Genomic DNA, 20,010 nt, shown 5'->3' with positions numbered 1-20,010 from the left:
AAGACGGTTTTCCTTCAGGAAAAAAACAGAAGCATTTAACCTTTCATATCGAGTCTGCTCCGGTAGATCTCAACAAGTCACCAGTCTGTCTATTTACACACAGAAGAAGCACACGCTGCTACTACTTGCGTTGTTGTGCATGAAAAAAAAGATGCCATGCAGCTTTTTTTTTGAATGAAACTTCATATCCTCGCTCCAGAGAATCTAGTTTAGATTTGCTAGTAAGATCACACCAGTTTCCCTCAGATTGATGTGGCCTGTCACAATGACAAGTTTTGCTGGATTGTCCAGCAAAATATTGTAGTTTTGAAACCATTTTCAAGTAATTATAACAACGGCATAATAATGCAAGTTCGCCCTCTCAAAGACCAATAAACTTTAATTTTGCAAAGGACACTCAACACTGGAACTGGAAGATATTTTAAATATCCAAAACAAATATAATCAGGTTTACCACCTCAAACACATTTTTTATTGTTATTGATATAATGTTATGTGGAAAATAAACCCAAACAAAACATTTGTGGGTTTTTTACTAAGAAATATATGTAAAGTCTTTTGGGGAATTGTAGTTTTGCTGCACATTTCTTTTTTATTAAAAGTAAATTCGTCCTTTCCACAGTTGCCACATGCATTCTTAGGATGAGGCATTGTTTCAATTTCATTTAATTCAACTGGACTCTTGCTGTACAATGGTACTAATCTCATTATATATCATTAAAGTGTTTGACAAATTGGGGCTATGGAAATGAATCAAGCTCAACTTGTTGGGCTTTCTTTTTGACTTCTTTTTGACTTTATATAGATTGCACTTCGACTATGATACCTGAATAAGCATATTTTCACCAGTCGGCTGATTTAAAGAGCTGGTAATTATTAAAGCGGCTTTCCAAATACAATCATCTGAATATGAAGTGTCTCGGCTAAACTATACCAGAGAATCATGACAGGCTCTCTTTAAAGGGGAACCTGACAGGCAGGACTATCAGACACCCGAGGGATTAGAAGAATGGCTTTGAAGACAAGTTATAAATTTCAAAATGTGAAGTACTGATTGTATTGTGATGGGTAAGGAACAGAGCGAATGGAAAATCAGGAAAACAAGCAAGTTGTTGTACTCAGGCCAATTAAAGTTCAATTAGGGTGTAAGAAGCAATAAATTACTTGCATAATAAATTATAATGAGATTGATTAACTCCATGTGGCAGAGAGGCTCTGCTTTAGTATTAGAATAGAATAGAATAGAATTACTTTATTCATCCCAGCAGGGAAATTATTTCGCAGTTACAGCAGCATAGAGACAAGACACACAACAACCACCACTGAGTAGCAATTGTAGACAAGATAAAATAAAATATAACATGCTGTCAATATAAAAAGCAGCTTAGAGCAGACCTTGCAAAGATTCAAAAATGCAGAAACAGTATGTATATGTAAATATATATACAGCAGTGTGCCACAGTGCAGTTGTGCGAAATCGGACTGATTAGTGCAGAGCAATGATTTAGCTTTTATTGTACAGTGAGATGGCATGTGGCAGGAAGGATTTCCTGTACCTGTCCCTACGACAGCGGAGCTGGAGCAGCCTATGTGAGAAGGTGCTCCGCTGTCTGTTCACTATGTGGTGGAGAGGGTGCTGTTTATTGTCCATAACAGACAGAACCTTCTGTTCTTGTTGAAAAGCCAGCGTTCTGAAAAATGCTGCAAACATTTGCAGCAAATAGTTGGTTTGCACTAGCTGCTACTTTTGCCTGTTTTCCCTGTCAAACATGAGTTATTAGTATTTTTTATTTTTATTTTTGAAAAGCAATTTTGGTAACATGGACTTCATAATCCATTTCAATTATTGTTGTTTATTTAATTTGGGTATGTAAAATGTTTTCCAGTTCCAGTGTCAAATGTTCTTTAGATTTATATTTTTCAGAGGATGTACTTTGACATAATTAGTGTAGTAGTTGAAAATGGGCTCAAAATGTCATTATTATTGTTTATTGCAATAATTTCTGGAACAATTTGTTGTCCAGTAAAATGCGTTGTTGCGACAGGCCTACCCACAACAAATAAGTCTCGTCCCGTTGCAGTAACACGGTTAGTTGGGTTAATGCTTGTCTGAACGGAGTCGATCATCTTTTAATCAAAAACGGTAAGCTAGCTTTTTGTAGCTGTGAGAGAATTTGTCAGGATAAGCTCACACACAGTCTCAATGTGTGAGAAACAGGCTTTTCTGTGACTCTCTCCCCCTCTGTGTGTTCACATGGGGCTCCTGTTTTGTTCTGTTTTCATCAGCAGCTGTATAAAGCTGCCACTGTCGGCCCGTCGAGGGTAACGCCGTCTGAGACGATGGCAGGTGAAAGATGAGCCATGACAATGAGGCTGTTTGAAAATAAAGCGAAAAGTGACGACGGAAATCACTTTTCGCTGATTTATTACGCTAAACTTTATGTCTTTGCTTCTTAAATAAACACATTGATTAAACGAAACAAGGCCTTGAAGTAATATTGATATCCTCTGTTTTTTTTCCCCTCCAAATTTATGTTGCAGTAGCTGACATTTTTGTTTTTAAAAAATTAGCGAAGCCATCTCACAAAGGTAGTTTTCATTTGTATTCATTCCCTTTCTGTCAATACTTTGTGGAACTAACTTACAACTAAAAATATTGTTGTTTTTTAAGCAAGAGGCCAAATATTACCTTTTGGATCATAAAAGCCAGAATAATGGTTTACATGGTTACTCTATAAAATATTGTTTTAGAACCTAGCATCATTTTAGCCACCTCCACAACTTTATAATTGACCTTTCTGGTCTGCTACTTGGTTTTCATGAGTTTTTGTTCATTTATGCCCTCTAACAAACTTCTAATACAGTTGGTTGCACTAGGTTTTACTCAGTGGGATCACAAATCATTTGCGGGCCACACTTTTCAGATTTTTGTTTACAAAAAGTTTGGACAATGAACAAATCCCTACCCTCTCGTAATGCATTGAACTTTGTGGTTATAGCGGGTCAAAACGTGAAAAAGCTTAAAACCTTTGACCCATACGGTAAACGCACTCATGAAAGCGGAAAGCTACTTATGAATACGAAAGGCTTTAATAAACAAAACACAAAGGCACTGCGCAAACTCCAGCTGACTGAGAGGACAAGTCAAAAAGCAACACAGTAATTTAGAAAATCTCTCAATTAACCAAGAGGAAGAAAACATAAGAAAAGCTGAAGGAAACAATGACAATAGAGACGTGAGCAGTCTGAGAAATATTTGGCATCCAGCCCGGACACTGTGGAAAAAACCCAACAACTTCAAACTGAAACTAAAAGTCAGTTGACTGGAACCCAGAATGTCTGAAAAATCTCACTTTACTTTACTTGTAAAGTCGGTAAATCTTGCTTTTTTTCCCCCTTCTTGCACACAACACCACTGTAAACAGCAATATTTTTGTTAAAATTATAGCAACAGTAAGCCAACAGTCAGCCCTCGTACATGGTTATTCATATCTCTGCAGAGGAAAGAGAGAATCTCGTTCTTCAAGTATTGTTTTTCATTTTCTGCCAATGATATGATCCGACGCGTGAATGCCTCAGATAAACAATGAAAGCAAATACTTCATGTGTCGTGAACCAGTCGGGTGGTGGAGAATCTGAAAACTCTACCAAGACAAAAACATTCCTGAGAGACGCGTACGGTAAGAGGCTTCATCACTTTCCTGGTAGGTAGGGACTCTACCTGTCTATAAAAGCTATAGTGGCATCGAAAATCCGATCATCACAAGTCTCATTTTCAGCACTTCCATAACAAAAATCTATTTGATGTTGCTACAATCTATAAATCCCGGTTTTGGGGCCTCAACCTTTAGTAATAAACCAGCCCCCAGACTGGTTGTGCAGGAGACAACTTGTCCATACCGAGTCAGATTTATAGTATCCAAGCATTCTAGCACTAAACATCCAGAAGATTTTAACAAGTAACTAAAAGGATACTTATTTCCCTTAAGTATTAGACTGCAAAGGGTGATCCATATTTAGAGCTGAGTGAAATGACCTGAGGTGTGAAATGATCTCAGATTGCTGAGTAAACGGTTTGTCTGATGACCTGCCGTTCTGCAGAGCCTGGGGGAGCCTATCCAGACAAATGACTCCTGTAAATATTGGGTGTACCGGCTGCACAGAGCGACGTAGAGGGAAAAACGAGGCAAATCAGACACACTTACAAAAATAATGCACAATGTTTTGTAAGAGCATTCACACTGCACAAATCTGAACTGTATGGAAGAGTGGCAATACCAAAATGATTGTAAAAATATCCATGTAGAAGGCCCATCAAACATAAAAAAGAAGGTTCTCTGGTCAGATGTAACTGTTAGCTCATAATGTAAAATGGTATTAGTTGACAGGGTTTCACCCAGAAAGGATTGGATTGCTATGGGGGGGTGGGGGGGTACACCAGCGGCCCACCGTGTTTTTGGACTAGAAAATATTCAAAGCTACAAAAATTCGGAGCTGCTTCAGCAGGCATCATCATTTGGAAATGGTAGCGTTTGAGGTCAACAGTGCATCGACCATAAACCTAGCTTAATCCATCTTTACCATCACTGTTACTGTATAATTTTTTCTTCTTCAACCATTTTAATAGTTTTGTGTTTTCACAACCAAACAAAAGAACATAGATTTGTACATGATGCTGTTATATCACATTGCATAAGTGGAGGAAAAGAAGAAAAACTGCCGCTGCACTATGTCACACATTCATGTCATATGGTGTCTTCATTGGCCTTATGCCTTACGTAATATGTGGCCAAACATTGGCATACAAATTTAATGTCTGACAACAAGACAATCAGAGCTAGCAGCTAATGAAAGACATAAGACAGGAAGAGGACGCTTACTTGCTAAGACGTGGCGAGACTGAATACTTTTAGATTCTCTAAATAATTTTGATTGGAGGCTGAAGAGGAACAGTCTTCAGTCACATCTGACCTTGACACAAAACACGCCACTCAACTCTTTGGAAATTACACTGCAGAATTTTTTGATCAGTTTGTATAGCCAGAAATAGTGGTGATAGATTCCATATTATTCAGTATAAAAGAGGTTTTATGTAGACGGTGTAATATTTAATACTGTATCTCACCAAGTCTATTACATAAAAAAATCCAATTTAAGCCTGGCTGGTAGCCCGCCAGGCCTGTAAAACACTGGGGGCGGGGGAACTAAGAATGTTAATTGCTCTCAATACACCAGTGATACATGGTGGTGGCAGCATCATACCAGGATTTTGTGTGACAAATTGTGGAAAGCTACAAGGCTTATAACTACTTTTGGCAAGGCAACACAATAAGAGAATGATGGACTCATTAACGTCCCCATATCAGCCTTTCACATCCTAAAGCACTCATCTTTTCACAGTCCTGTGTGTGAAGAACAATTTATTTGGTGTCAGTTTAATGGGGGAGAGTTGTAACGCTGACGCTGGGATGCAGAATACCCAGAGCTTACAGCGAGGTGTTCATTGACGAGCTGTTGGGTCCCGTTGCTGATTTATCCTGCCTGTAATCAGCATCGGTCCCAGCTGAGATCCTGCCACTCCGCATCTATCAGGAACGCACTGACCCTCCTTTTTCCTTTATTTCCACAGGTACGATGTTGACTCAAAGAGTGCCAACCTGCAGAAACACGTGAGTCCTTCTCTGGGTCTTCCTTTCTCGCTTTGTGCTTGTGTGTGTGAGTGTGTGTGTGTGTCTTCCTCCCATTTTGACCATTTTAGCCACGTAATAGCAATCTGGCCATTACAACGACTGGGCTGATTATCTGCTAAACTTGCACGGTCTCTGAGCAGGCTGTGGGTCATTTAGAAATTAAATTTGTCCACCCTGCTTCTTACCATTGATGCCAGTGATTACAACAGCTGTAATTAGTAACAGCAGCGTCCTCGCAGGTAATAACAGCTATTACCCGCCCGCTGCTTTCAGGGCGTTCTAGTTCAAAGAACCGGAGGCAGCTTGGACGCTGAACTGTCATGTTTATTTTCCATTGGGTGAGGAAAGTCTTGTCTATTTTTCTGGATAAATACTCTAAGTTATCACATACAAGTTATGTAGGTATGATTTGATTAGACGTAATGCTTGAAGGCAAGAAATTCCCATTAAGAGCCACAAAAGACTGATAGAAAGCTCAAGATCATCCTAATTCATGGATGATTTTCTATGGTGCTGCAGACAAATATTCCCACCCTCCCTTACAGTTAAAATGTTACATTAAACAAATGTTGACATCAAAGATAATTTTAGTAAATATAAATCATGAAAAGGTAATTGCTGACTGTAACAATTCTTGTGAAAACTACCATGTGTTGAAGGGTTTTTGAGGATGAATGACTTGTCTTTAGTCTGCTAAATCCATTTCAGATTTAACCTTTGACTAGGCTGATTTTAAATTTTTCTTTATTTTTTATTATTACATTTCAGCTAATCAGTTTGACTTGCTGTTGTGCTTTGGATCAATCTGCCAATGCTTTTACCCGAACTCCTCTAACCCTGCGTTTGCAATATCACAGAACGTTGCGGGGAATTTGTGAGTGGAGGCTAATAGGCTCAATGTGTCTCTCGACGTTGCCTCTTGGAAGGTACAGACAGCCAGTTTTGCTTTGCCCCAAGGCAACACACCACACAGCTCTCATCCTTTCTTGCTTTTAAGTGTCCGGGCCCGCCACGCTGCCCACATAACACATGAGATGGATGCTCAGGTGTGACTGTTGCCTGCTTTTAGAAAGTGCGGATTATTGGAAGAGACATAAAATAAAGCTGAGAAAAAGGGAGGAGATCACAGTCTAGCCTGCAGCTCTGCGTTGCGTATTTTAGGAAAGCCAAGTCGCTTTTATGAGATTGTGTTTATTTGATAAAGACCAAAACTTGAGTGGAGACATTTGATCATTTCACTCACGTCAGCGAGTTGTGGTAGAGTCCGCTCATGTTGTGCATGCATTTTCATATTCATTTGGGGCTTTCTGTGTTTTTATGCATACACTTTTTTTTTTTTTGGGTAGCCCAGACAACCACTAGCTTATGATGGACTTTACAAAGCCCGCACAGTCTCTGAAAGTCGACTGTATTCTGAGACGTGGCTTTTGAAGTAATCACCTGCCTTAAATGCAAAAGTATTTCTGACTGTGTTTGCATCAAAAATTGCATGAAAATGAAAAGAGTTTTCATCACCTTAAGCCAGGATGATGCAGGTCTTCCTCTCTGCAGGTTGCTATATTGCACCATCATATGTCTTCAGTAGCAGGAATCCACAAGGGGGCTTTCATATTTGTTAGCTTTGTTTTATGGGCTTAGAGGTTTCTCTTCCACTTTTGAGGCAAACAGTCACTGTCCTGCCGCTACACATAGATTTTTTTAAAAAGAGGTGAATTGGGTGTATGGTGGAGGGGTTTTGTTGGATAAATGAGACTTTGAATAAACTAAAAATCAAATTATGTTGAACTGGAATTGAAAAAAACGTAAAGAGATCAATCAGGACAGGATAATGGACTCGATGATATGCAGATGACATCCTGGTTTCTTTGTTTTAAATGTAATATACAAGAAAATTAAAGTCATACCTTTTTTCTGGTAAGTATTATTTGCAGTGCTTCATAAAGTATTCACACCCCTGAATTTTTTTAAAAATGATTTTGTCATCTTCCTCAAACTTTAATGCAGTTCACTGAGCTATTTATGAAATAGACCAACACAAGTAGTGAATAGTTGTGACAATGCATGGTTGCCTGAAAGCAATGGAAACTAAATACAGAGCTTACCAGAAACGGCAAATAAAAAGAATTGCTTTTGAGGCATTTAAAACTGGGTTAGTTCACTCCTTACAGCAGAACAACAACCCCATTGCCACGACACTTTTCAGATTTATTCACTTCTCACAACTTTGAAGATCTTTGTGTTGGTTTACCTCACAGCCCCCCCACAACCACAAACATACGCCAACGTTTGTGCCAAAATATGAAAAGTGTTTTAATAAACTGCATGGTGACGCTGTAAATCCCCACCACTCAGCAATATTAGAATGTTTCTTCATAACTTGGCCTTTGGAAACCTTTTTTCCCCTCTCTGTCCTCGTTTCTTTCTTTAGTCTTACCCACTGGACTAAAATCAATAACCTCATATAAGTGGAGACACGCACATTGACTCTGAGGCAGCTTACCATCTCTACAGCCTTGATGCAGATCCCAGAGGGAAAGCCAGAGAGCCTGGCCATTAGATGGTGTGTTTTATCTTGGGAAGTACAGTCTGCGGGGCTGTCTCAGTCAGAGAACTTGTCTGATATTCACATGACGGAAAGAAGTAATGAAACGTGCTGTTCTGATTGAAATATGCTACATAGTTTGCGCCCATGATTGAAGATGGATATGAAATACAAGCAAATCCTCTGTTGGTTAGAGTTAAAAACCTTAGTGCCTTCTGCGCTAGCAGACTGCAAGTCAAAAATCTTAGACTGCAGATGGCTATGTTGATCCGTGTCGTGACCTCTGAGATTTGCAAGCTGGAGGCGAATGCACTGCTTGAACTTGGTACCATATTCACAGCAGTGAACAAAGAGAGCCAGTTGCTGTGAAAAACCAGATGGAGTGGCTCAATAGTGTAGCTGCTGAACATACAAGCTTTTTTTTTTTTTTTTCAAATCTGTCCCAAAGTACTGTGATCTTAAATATTAGCAATGTATACAACAAAATATATTGGTATTGGAGAAAGTTGGAACCATCTAAAGAACTCCACAGGATGCTTTTTTTTGTATTCATCCCCTAACTTATACGTTAGATATTTTTTCTTTTGTCTTCATGCTGTTAATAGTAGCCAGGAATACTGATTAACCAATGAATCGATGTTCCAAACACCAAAGTTTTTATGTAAGGATCACCTGAGACGCACTCAGATGATCTCCAGTCCACACATTGTGGGACTACTAACACCATTTGGCTGGGTCTTTGTTGTTGAAGTAGGTCTCATTTGTCATTTTGTACTAATCAATTTTCAGTTTGACATTTCAGATTGTTTTGTCTTTTTGTCCAAAACGCCAAGTCAAAAAGTGTTGATCGTGGTGAATTGATAAAGGCAATAAAAATGGAAAAACATCTAAAGGAAACAAATACTTTCAATAATACAATAGTACAATATGTGCTGTGAACCCCGTTAAGTAACTCTGCATGTTGTGGGTGACTGCTATAGCACTTCAAGGGGTGAAGTAACATTTCTAAATAATTACATTTTAATTTCTTATAGCTGTAAAATAGTTTGGTTAAAATGTAAAATGTTTTTCAAAGCTTAACCGACAGGTGCAAAACTGAAAGCCCAGGAAATACTTTAGCAAAACACGGTATCTAAGCTAAAGGAGGTACTTTCTACCAAAGTTACTTTATTGTTCGTACAAGTTTTTCTTTTTCTTTTATTTTCATGTTGCAGTGTTCATTCTTTTGAACTTTCTTTGCTTTATATATCACTGTTATCTAGATGATTGGAACCAAAATAGCTTCTTTTTTTTTTCTTTTACTTTATTTCCCCAACCAGTTCTGCCATTTGTTGTAATTAGCCATTATCAGCACACAGCCGGTTCTCTGATGGACCCCCTGCTGGCCGCCGCCGCGGTTGTTCTGTGGCTGTCTTTAAAGACAGAGGGCGAAAAAAATATCATGAAACACATTTTCAGATGTGATTTTATTTTATCTAGAAAATGTAAGAAATTGTTCTTGTGATGATAGATATCCAAAAATAATAATAATAGTTAAAAAAAAGAAATGCTGAGAGGAGATGCTAATGAGTTTCGCAAATGAGACCATTATGTTGGTGTTGCTCGGAGCTGTTCTGAGCTAAAATTAGATGCATTTTACTAAAATGACAAATGGCTTCACCTCTGGGTTTAAGAAAAAAAAAGGGGGCAGGGGAGAAATAAGACAATTTTGCTTTTTAAAACTTGTTTTGTTTTCATGAAAGCCACAAATGTGAAATTGAGACTCAATTGGGCATAATTTCCATATTTACATTTGGTACAGTACTGGGTATGTTTCCATAAATTAGAATGTAGAACTAGAGAACTAAATTTATGTCAGTAGTTCAGTTCAGTAAGTGCATCTCCTGCCATATCTAGTTTCATTACACAGTGCTCTATTGAGGGGAAGCAACAAAACTTGGGCGCTGAGAGTGCTGTATCCAAGCAGTTTGAACCAGAACGTTGAGTGGGAGGAAAAAAATGACAAAAAAAAAGGGGGCATTGTATCCTAAAACCCATTCAAGATTTTAAAAATCGTTTGTGCTGAACTGTTGAAATAACATTTTTAATTTGCGATAAAATGCCATCTGTGTTTGCATGTTTGTACGATTCATGTCAATATTCACTTGCTCTTTGCTTCCACAGGACTTCCTGGGCCAGGCCTACTGCACCCTGGGAGAGGTGGTTGGATCGCTGGGCAGTCGCTTGGAAAAGCCTCTTGGGTGAGTCGATTTAGCAGGAAACGTCAACACCAGTTCTGATCTCACCATAGGTGATTGATGGTTACTGTGCACAACATCAGAAGAGTCTGTCAATCACACTTTACCCGTGAAAGAAGAAAACCTCCAAAGTATTTTGGATTTCATCCCAGCTTTCATTCTTGACAGCAGAATGTATATGTCCATCCGCTTTAACGTACAACACGAAGAACAACAAGGTGAGCCGTTGAGAGGAGTTCGTCCGTGATGCCATCATCAGTGTGATGAGAAAGTGGCTGGAAATGTCCCTGTTTTATCAGGGAAGTAGACCTCTTTCGAGATCTAGTTTGTGCACATTGATTTCTGCAAGAAGAACACGGAGTTCTGATGATGTTCTATAATTGGACTTTTTTCAACGCGTCGTGTTCTTGGCTGCTGTTTCTGGGGAAACTGAGGTAAAAAGTACAGAGCTGCAGAAGCTGCTAATTAAAAATATGCACTTGCATACACATACTTGATACAAATATAGATTTTTTTCTTCTTCTTCTTTGCAATCAAAACTGAACATTTATTATTTTAGTGGCACTTACTTTGCATCCTTCATTTGTATCCCAAAGTGCTGGTAACAGATTCTGATGGTGCTAAATGCCCTTTTTTGTACATTAATGTTCTAAACGTTAATGTTAATAAAAAAAGCCCTTTTTTGTACATTAATGTTCTAAACCTTAATGTTAATTAAAAAAAGCATTCAGTCAGTATATGGAATTTTAATGCTGCTACACTGTGGAACTAATCATCATTCATTTTGGAATCAGAAGAAGTGAATCAAATTGTAATTAAATGCAAACAGTGTAATTGTGCTCAATTGTATATACAGATTAAAAATTTGATTCGGATTGGATTCATCGGTTTTAAGTCAATTTTCACAGAATTGGAGTAAAGTATTAAATTCTGTGAAATAAGAATGACGTGTGTATAATTGTAGGGAATGAAAATTTGATGGAATCTTTGTTCATTTTAAGCGTCTTGAAGTTAAATGTTTTCAGCTAGATTAATTGTAAATTGTAATACAATTTAATAACACAGAAATGCAATAAAATGTTAGTTTTTAATGTGACCTTATTGATTTAAATGTAATTTTATCTAGGATGATTTCTAACAGATTAGCATCGCAGCAGCTAATTCTTACCCCCCACCCCTTGCTGGATGAGAAGGAAAAGACATTCAACTTGAAATGTGTATAAATAATGTCGAACTTTTTTAAATGACTAAACTTACATGCCATGTATTGGATAAGCAGTTTATGCTGACACAGAAATGCAGTGACGGCTGCAACGGATGCTAGCTAAGAACAGTCATATGCTGTATGGACTTCCATTTTACTAATCTTTCATTTCGGACAATACTTAGTTGTTTTTTTGTTTTTTTTGGAACATTCTACAAAGTTGGCTCCTAAAGGCAGAGGGATGTCTGCACAATGTCTTCTAATCAAACATGTGAAGCTCAAGGCTTGTGAGATCGATTTAATATCTGTTATTAATCGTCTGCCAATATGTTGCTTATGGAACTCATTTTCCATAATGCACCTCAACAGCAAGTCAAAATGAAATTGCACAAGCTTGTGAGAGTGTGAGATGCACCATGGAAACTTCTGGCACTTTCTGCATCACGGTGACCTCTGGTATGTCGAGCTTAATAAGGTTATTCGAAGCTGGAAATTGAAGGAAAATCTTCCATAAAGTACCATCATATGCTGATGGTGCTTGATGGAAAAATATTCATGGAGAAGTAAATTATTTTACCTTTTACTCTGGAGAACAGACTTCAACTCCTCGTCGTTTGTAATTTGTCTAAGTGTGTTGTCAGAGAATCTTTGTTTTTGATTACTGACAGAAACACTGGCTCATTGCATCAACACAAAACGCTAAATGAGCTTCATCAGGAGTAATTTGCTCTCATCAAGAAATTGCCTTTGTTTTAATTTGAGCATATTTGAGCTTAGTTGCTCACTTGAAGCTTAGAGTTGATTGTAACTTCGTTTTGCCGAAGGAGTTACGGGTTCAGAGTGCAACATGTGGCATCCCTGATGGATGCTTCCAGCAAACCTCTCTCCTCCTCCTCACGCTCAACCACAATTTATGAAGCTGAATTAGTAAAACAAAGGAGGGCCTTAAAACTGAAATTTATAAGTGTACACAACTTTTTGTTGGACTTCTCCAAAGTTATCATGAGCATAGGCCTGTCACGATAACAAATTTTCTGAGCGATTAATTGTCTCAAAAACTATTGCGATAAACGATAATATAGTTTTAAGACCATTTTAAACTAATGTAATGGTGATGACATAATAATGCAAGAAATGTCCTGCCAAAAATAAATACACTTTATTTTCAAAATAACACTTAACACTGGAACAACATAAAGCCAAAGTGAAAATAAAAACTACATTCAACCAAAAGAGTACAGATTGTGGAGTCTGTATACTATCTTGCCCTTCAGTAATCGTTAGATTTAGATAGAGAAGACGGTCACATCCAACTACCTGATGCAATAATTCACCCTACATGATTTTTTCCTTTACGACAATCTTAGAACATCCGACGTTTTAAGATTGGACTTGCTATAATCGCAACCGATTATCCCTCAGTGTGCGGTGGCCGCTTGGTAGAACGTCGTGGCCGCTCTGATCTAAACCTGGCATATTCAACATGTTACATTGTCTTGGCCACTTTATCACTGCAGCATGTGGGGTTTTCCCCGACTGGGAGCGAGAACGCAGCTTATTGAATGTGACAGGTAGCCAATCAGAAAGCACGGATTCCCCTCTGTGCTTTCTGAGGGGAAAGCACGGAGCTGACACGGTGCGACCCAAAGTCCAGCAGACATCGGAGATGATGTGTGGAAACAACATTAATGTTTATTCAACATTTCGTGCAAAGAATATAGAAATGACAAGAGGAGGAGTTGGAGAGAAATTGCTACCGCAGTTAATAAACCCGGTAACTTTTCAGCTGTTCTTCATTAACGTGACGTAAATAGGTTATAATGATTTTCATTCAGTCAGGACTGACACTAGCTACATGCATTGCAGGTAGATTGTAGTAAAGCATTGATTAATGCCTGGTTTTAAAATTAGTTAACTGGACTAGTAGCCATTATTTTGTGCCCATTTTTGGACACCACACGGCACGATTGAACCCGTTATACCTACGGTTTTTTGTCTGCTAGTTTGTGGTCTCAGGTTTTGAAAGTGGGCCAACGATCGGTCAACAACTCGAAGATCGTGCAGTGTGCACTGGGCTTTACACGTAGGAAATGAGGAAGGGAGAGTCAGTGGAGAGCACCGGAGTTGAGCCTTTTTACATCCAGTGTGCCGGAAGAAACGATAAAGCCAATAAATTAAAATGAGGTGGATAATTTTTAATTTATGTGCTATTAATTGATTTGTTTGTCATGACAGGCCTACATGAGCATCTTGATCGCTTCTTTAATGTTCCTCCTGCTATCTGTTAATTTACTGCTATTCAGCGAGACTTTATTTAGAGCTGTTAGAGTAAATGAAGGAAGCACACGTTTTTATTTTTATTTGTAAAATAAACTACTCATCACTTTCATTTAATTTCACAATTGCATGAGTTCATCAATGGCATGAAATCCAACAAGCAATTTCAAAGACATTGAACTTTGCTGTTGTTTAAAAAAATAGTTAAATTTCATAATTCCCCTTCAACAAACATCTTAAACTACCTTACAATAAGAGAATTAAACACATGAAATGTGTTTTTAGTATGCATGGCTTGATTTTGTATTTTATTTTTTAATTTTTTGCTTTGGAGTTGAAGATGTCACCCAACATTAATGCTCTTTATATGTGGCCAGAGAATTAAAGCGTTTTTTCAAAAATGTTGGCTTCAATATTAAGCCTCATTTATATTTAAAATTCAGATTGTGATATGTCATTGTTTTCATCTTATTTTCTTTTGTTCCAATTTAGCTGTCTGCTACTGTTAACTGCTTTTATTTCTCCAAAATCTCTGCTAATTGTCCTACGTATGACAGTCTTATAATTATATTATGCATCATGACAGGGAGGCAAAGTACGAAAAAGTAAAATATCAAAGTTGGAAACGTTTACATTGCGTTTCTCATGTCACGTACTGCTGGTGAGAGAGAGAGAAAAAAACTGAATTAAATGAGTTTATCAAATTCAAGTTTGATTTGTGCAGAATCAAAAGAAACTGAGACGCCGAGCCGGCAGCTGTTTCAGTTGTCATTTCACAGACATCGTGTCTGTATGGATGTGTCTGTTAGACTTCTGCAGACGCTCACCTGCAGCCAGAGTCACTGGGGAGGCTCTTTAACAATTTTAATAAGGGCTAATTATAACTAATTACATTGTTCAATCAAAATCCAGTAGGGCTTGAGGTGTGTGTGTGTGGGGGTGTGGGCGTGGGTGTGTGTGTGGGGGTGTGTGTGTGTGTGTGAGAGAGAGAGCAACGGAAGACAAAAGACAGGACACACTGGGTGAAGTGTCTCGCTGCACTCTGCTGCCAAGGCATGGCAACCACCACGTTAGTGAAACCATCACAGTTTGAGGGATTTTACACAAAAATGTAAAACGCAAATGAATCACATTTATTTCAAACAGAAATGCTACTGATTCTTATTAATATTACATTTAAAAAGTTCAAATCTGTGACATTATTTTGTGTTTTAAATTTACTGTCTAATAGTCAGGCTATCTGCTCAGGTAGCCATGGACATTGCTGCTCAAGTATTGTTACAAAAGACCCAAAAAGTACATGAATTAATCTTAATGGAACACTATGCAGATGCTCTGTCTGCACTGGTGAAGGTGTATTCACTTGAAAATGTGTGAAATGTCTCCATCTGTAACTAAGCTGATAGTTATATGAACACCTTTGACAGTTAGTGTTTAAAGAGCAGTAAACTTTATTAGCATGTTTAAATATATTTTTAAAAAGCTCTACAAAAGAGCTACAATCTTTCTACAAAAGTTGAAAAGTTAGTTGTATTGCGTCAATGTATGTTGTTGACGCAATACAATACGTTCTTCGTTTTACGATCCTCATCCACATATACACACACTATGTTAAACGGGCACATCAAAAGCAACATTCACAGACTTTCTTCATGGTCTCAGATTTTCCGTTGCTGTGACATTTTGACCATGTGAGATTATTTTTGTTGTTGATTGCAGGCAGATATAAAAGGAAGGTCTTTGTCCATATCTCTGCTTCGCACCAAAAAAAGGCCAAAAGGTAAAAACAGGTGTAAGTCCATCACAGCAGCAGCAGTAGCATAAGACGCCACCTGACTCTGGAACGCTGCCAGAAATGACTCCACCAGCAGGGAAGCCAGAAGTCCAAGTGCCCTGCTGCGTCAGCCGCTTCAAACATTTGGCAGGCCACCCATGTAATTTTACATCAGTGCAGACAGACTGTTTGATACCGTTGCAGGAGATTGTCTAATGTTTCTGTAGAGACTTTGCAACAGGCGACTAATCGTCTGATTCTATTTAAATAAGAGGTGGTGCTCATTTTATCCCCTTGCAGTGTTTGTCATTTCACACACAAACTTTTTGTGCCACTAAGTTGTACCTTCTGCCTCAGAACATTTCCTGTCAACCATGGTTCAGCTTGTACTCTCCAGCGTCACATTTTCTACGTGCTTTGACAACTTAGGATTCAAAGTAACTTCCTACATTCTACTAAAAGTATTCAACAGGGAAAGCAGTTATGTCGGTATTAGATCACTTTATTCTGGTGTTATAATAATTTCACAAGTCAACTAGTCCAAAGAGTTATCAGAAACAAACTAAATGGGAATTTAGGGCTTCCACATACTTCATTCAAAGTGCTGAAATCGGCTCTCATTGATCTAGACAAAAATCGCATAATTTTGTTCGCAGATAGACGTCCACCTCTACTTCTGGTGACACAAAATAGTAAATGTATTTCACCCAGAGCTCTGTGTGACGTTTTGTATGATGGGTCAGAAATTTGTTGCCCTTTTTTTTAATGCAGAAATGTGCTCCAAAAGACTTGTTGATATTTTGCTTAGCTTTCGCTATCCATTCTTTTGTATCTGCAGGACACATGAATATCTCCGATACCCCTCTGACGTGGTGAGAAATTACATGCATTCGTATATATAATTATAAGACTGTCAAATGGCTAAGAACTCCTGGATGGAAATTGCAACATCGTCGTCCATGGAGGAGGCTGTCTGCAGAAGACTGTGGCGCTCTCTCTCTTTGACTCTGAGGGAGGAGGAACCGCATTGGGTTGGGGATGCGATGTGTTCGGATGAAGTACATGGGATTATTTGTCCTGTACAATATTTTCAGAGGATAGCAACACTTAATGGTACATATAAAGTGTTGGATTGCACAGTTGAGCAGTTGGGAACATCAGCAACTCAACCACTACAGTAAATGATATGTATGATTACAGAGCTGAATGGATGCGGAGGTACAGAGCATCACAAACTTTCTCCTTAGTCATTGCTACGTGATGATGGTACAAATTAACTCAAAAACGATCAGCAGTAAGCTTCATGTAATAATAAATTTTAGTTAGAAGCATCTTTCAGAGCGCTCTAGAACGCTGTACAAATCAAGCAGCACTACAAAAATTTGAATCGTACACATTAGCAATTGCAAAGGAATAGGTGATCGCAGTGAGCAATCTTTAACAAATAGTGTAGCGTTTGGATTTGAATGGAGGTAAAGAATTCCAGAGCTTGGGAAGAAATGGTGAAATGAAGAGAGAAGGAATATGTAAGGCGGGTTTCTATTGGCGAGCAGATACATCTAAACCTTACAGCACTAGTTTATTACAAAGCATTTATCTAAAGTAGTGGAGAAATGTTCTCTGGAGCAATCCTTCATGCCTTCCTGCCTGGGGGAATCTGGGTTTGGACGTTGTCAGGAGAACCTCACTTGTCTGCCTGGTTCGTGTCGAGTGTAAAGTTTGACAGAAGGGATTCTGGTGTGGGACACTTTTCCAAAGTTGGATTTGGCCCCCTTGTTAATAATTATTGCAGCTTTACCACAGGGTCAAAGACGAACTCTAGTGAGCTATTGAAAACAAAGCGGGTGACGGCTTCAGAAACAAGGACGCAAGGAAAGGCTGATCGCTGTGAAAGGAAGCTTGATTATAAGCATTTGTAAAAAACAAGGACAAAGAACGCCTCTATCTGCTTCTGCTCTGACACGGATTTTGTGTCAGGCGTCTTTTTGTGGGAGAGAATTATGATTACGAGCTGCCTTTTCAGGGGGGGTGGGAAATGTGTGTGAGCGGCGGCGCTTGTGTGTCGTGGCATGACCAAGAATAGATGGATCTTCATGCTATTGTAATGACAACTGATCACTCATTCAGATACTCTGCCTTGGTCAGGAATATAATGAGGATGACATGCATGCATGTTACTCCGGAGCCCAGACGCGGCCCAGACTTAATTAGCCGTCTCTTGCTAGATGCTGATTGCAGAACCATGTGTCTTGATTAGAGTGTACGCAGCACTTCCTCACACACATGCAGCACACACACAGGAGAGCATAGATGCATCCCTGAAGTACTCCTTAACTTTGGAGTGTTTTATAAACTGAACAGAGGAAAGCAATTTACTTGAAAGCAACTTAGCATTTATATGAAAAATTCACGTTTCTTACATTAAAAGGAATCCCCCTCCCACTCACTAAAGAAACATTACTCTCAAAAATAGAGCTGTATTTTGTTTTACATACAGGTATGCACACAATTGAAAAAATTTGGGCAATTTTTTTTTTTTCATTTTTGGAAAATAAAGTGATTTGGTGACAGGAAATGCCAAAGAATTATCTTGTTTTGATCGTGTTTACTTGTTTAGCGTAGCTTCTCATTTTTTTCTGTATGTTTTCTATTTATATTTATTCAATTTTGGTATTTTTAAGAATAACATTAAATATCTACACGCTCATGTTAGAAAAACACATTTTTTCACAAGTTCACACACACACACACACACACACACACACTCCTGTTTATTTCAGTTTGTGCATTACTTTCCTTTTTTTTCTGGAGGGTTTGCACGCCAATGTCTCGGCTCATATATGTAAACAAGGCAAAACAGCAAGATTCAGTATTCGTCCCAGAGCTGAACAATCTTTCTGCTTCCTGCCCACATGTCATTTCGAGGCGGATCTGTCAGCCAGAATAATGACCTCAGCTGTCTCAGATATGGAGGAGGAATGGCGAAGATTTGGGGAAGATATAACTAGCGGAGGAATCCCATTCCATGACCCGTCACTGGGGTTCCTGGCTCGGCTGGGTTGTCATAGAGATGCAGATTGTGGGGGATTGTGTTTTTTTCCCTCCTTTGCATGTCATTGTGGGGAGTCTACATTAAAATATGTCTAATTTAGACATACGGTGTATTAATCCTCTTGGTTGAATCACCACCATAGCCCTGACATAAACCGCCTTGAAAATCCAGTGAAAGGAAAACATTTCTGGGTTTCTGAAAAACGCCTAAATAGAGGACAAACCCTAACGAACACCAGTTAGGACCTACCGCTGGACATCAACCCTAAACAAACAGTCAGATATACAGTGGGATGGTTTAGAAGAAGGCATAGTCATTGTTTTTGAATGGTCCAGTCCAAGTTCAGAACAAAATCCAGTTGAGAATGTGACAAAAGACGCTTGCCATCCAAACTGACAGTTTTACAAAGCATGGTGGGCAAAAAAAGTGAGTCTCCAGAGCTGTTAGTATTGTAGAATCTATAGGTGTCTAAACTCACAGAATATATAAATAAAGATTTACACAAGACTCGGAACTCCTTCTGCTCATAGTCGAATGTGAAGAGATTTTTAATGCACATCTGCGGATACACAACATCACATACACATCGTTACAGAAATCCAAAATCTCTTGACTTCTACGTCTGACATCAGTTTTTTATAGAGTCCCAGCTCTACTGGTACACATTGGGAAGCCTCGACCAAAGGCGTTGCTCTCCATTGGCTCCGTCTTACACTGGATGTGTATTTGAAGTTCCGAGAATTAGGAGTTGACCTCCTGGAATGGTTAAAGATGTCTTGACCTCACATCTGCATCAGATCAGAAGAACCATTAGTCAAATTGTTTGTTCCTTATCTGTCCAAACAGAGTTTCTTTCCCACGTCTCGAGCCTTGGCCCAGTTCCTTTACTGAAGAGCAGGGGAAATATTTGGCGCCAGAACTTTCTTGCACAACAGCTTAAACTAACAACATTGCTCTCTTTAATGATTGTTATTCCATATCTTCTCCAAATCTGAATTCCTTCCTGACTTCTAGGTCAAATTGACCCAGTCCATTTGACACAATACATTTCTTTTAGGTTCAAACATATCTTAGTGCAAACCAACCAAACAACATAATTTTTAACTATTAATATAATTATATTCCTCTACATTGGACATACAGTACATACACCAGGGTTTACCCCAGTCTATTATAAGCCTGGCGGGCCACCAGGCAGACAATTGTTTTTTTATGTTTGCATTTTTAAGACTTT

General features: G+C 38.6%; 1 protein-coding gene across 2 annotated transcripts in view; it reads left to right on the top strand.

The window, feature by feature from the left end:
• LOC116736683 (copine-8) overlaps positions 1–20,010 on the top strand; it is an 87,506-nt gene that overhangs the window by 33,346 nt on the left and 34,150 nt on the right. For both annotated transcript variants that reach the window (XM_032589313.1, XM_032589314.1), the window contains exons 5-6: positions 5,630–5,669; positions 10,396–10,472. In XM_032589313.1, coding sequence (XP_032445204.1) covers positions 5,630–5,669; positions 10,396–10,472 — 117 coding nt within the window. The remainder of the gene's footprint in view (positions 1–5,629; positions 5,670–10,395; positions 10,473–20,010) is intronic.

This window comes from Xiphophorus hellerii, chromosome 17, assembly GCF_003331165.1.
Source record: "Xiphophorus hellerii strain 12219 chromosome 17, Xiphophorus_hellerii-4.1, whole genome shotgun sequence".
Taxonomy (NCBI): Eukaryota; Metazoa; Chordata; class Actinopteri; order Cyprinodontiformes; family Poeciliidae; genus Xiphophorus; species Xiphophorus hellerii.
This window is presented reverse-complemented; position numbering and strand designations above follow the sequence as displayed.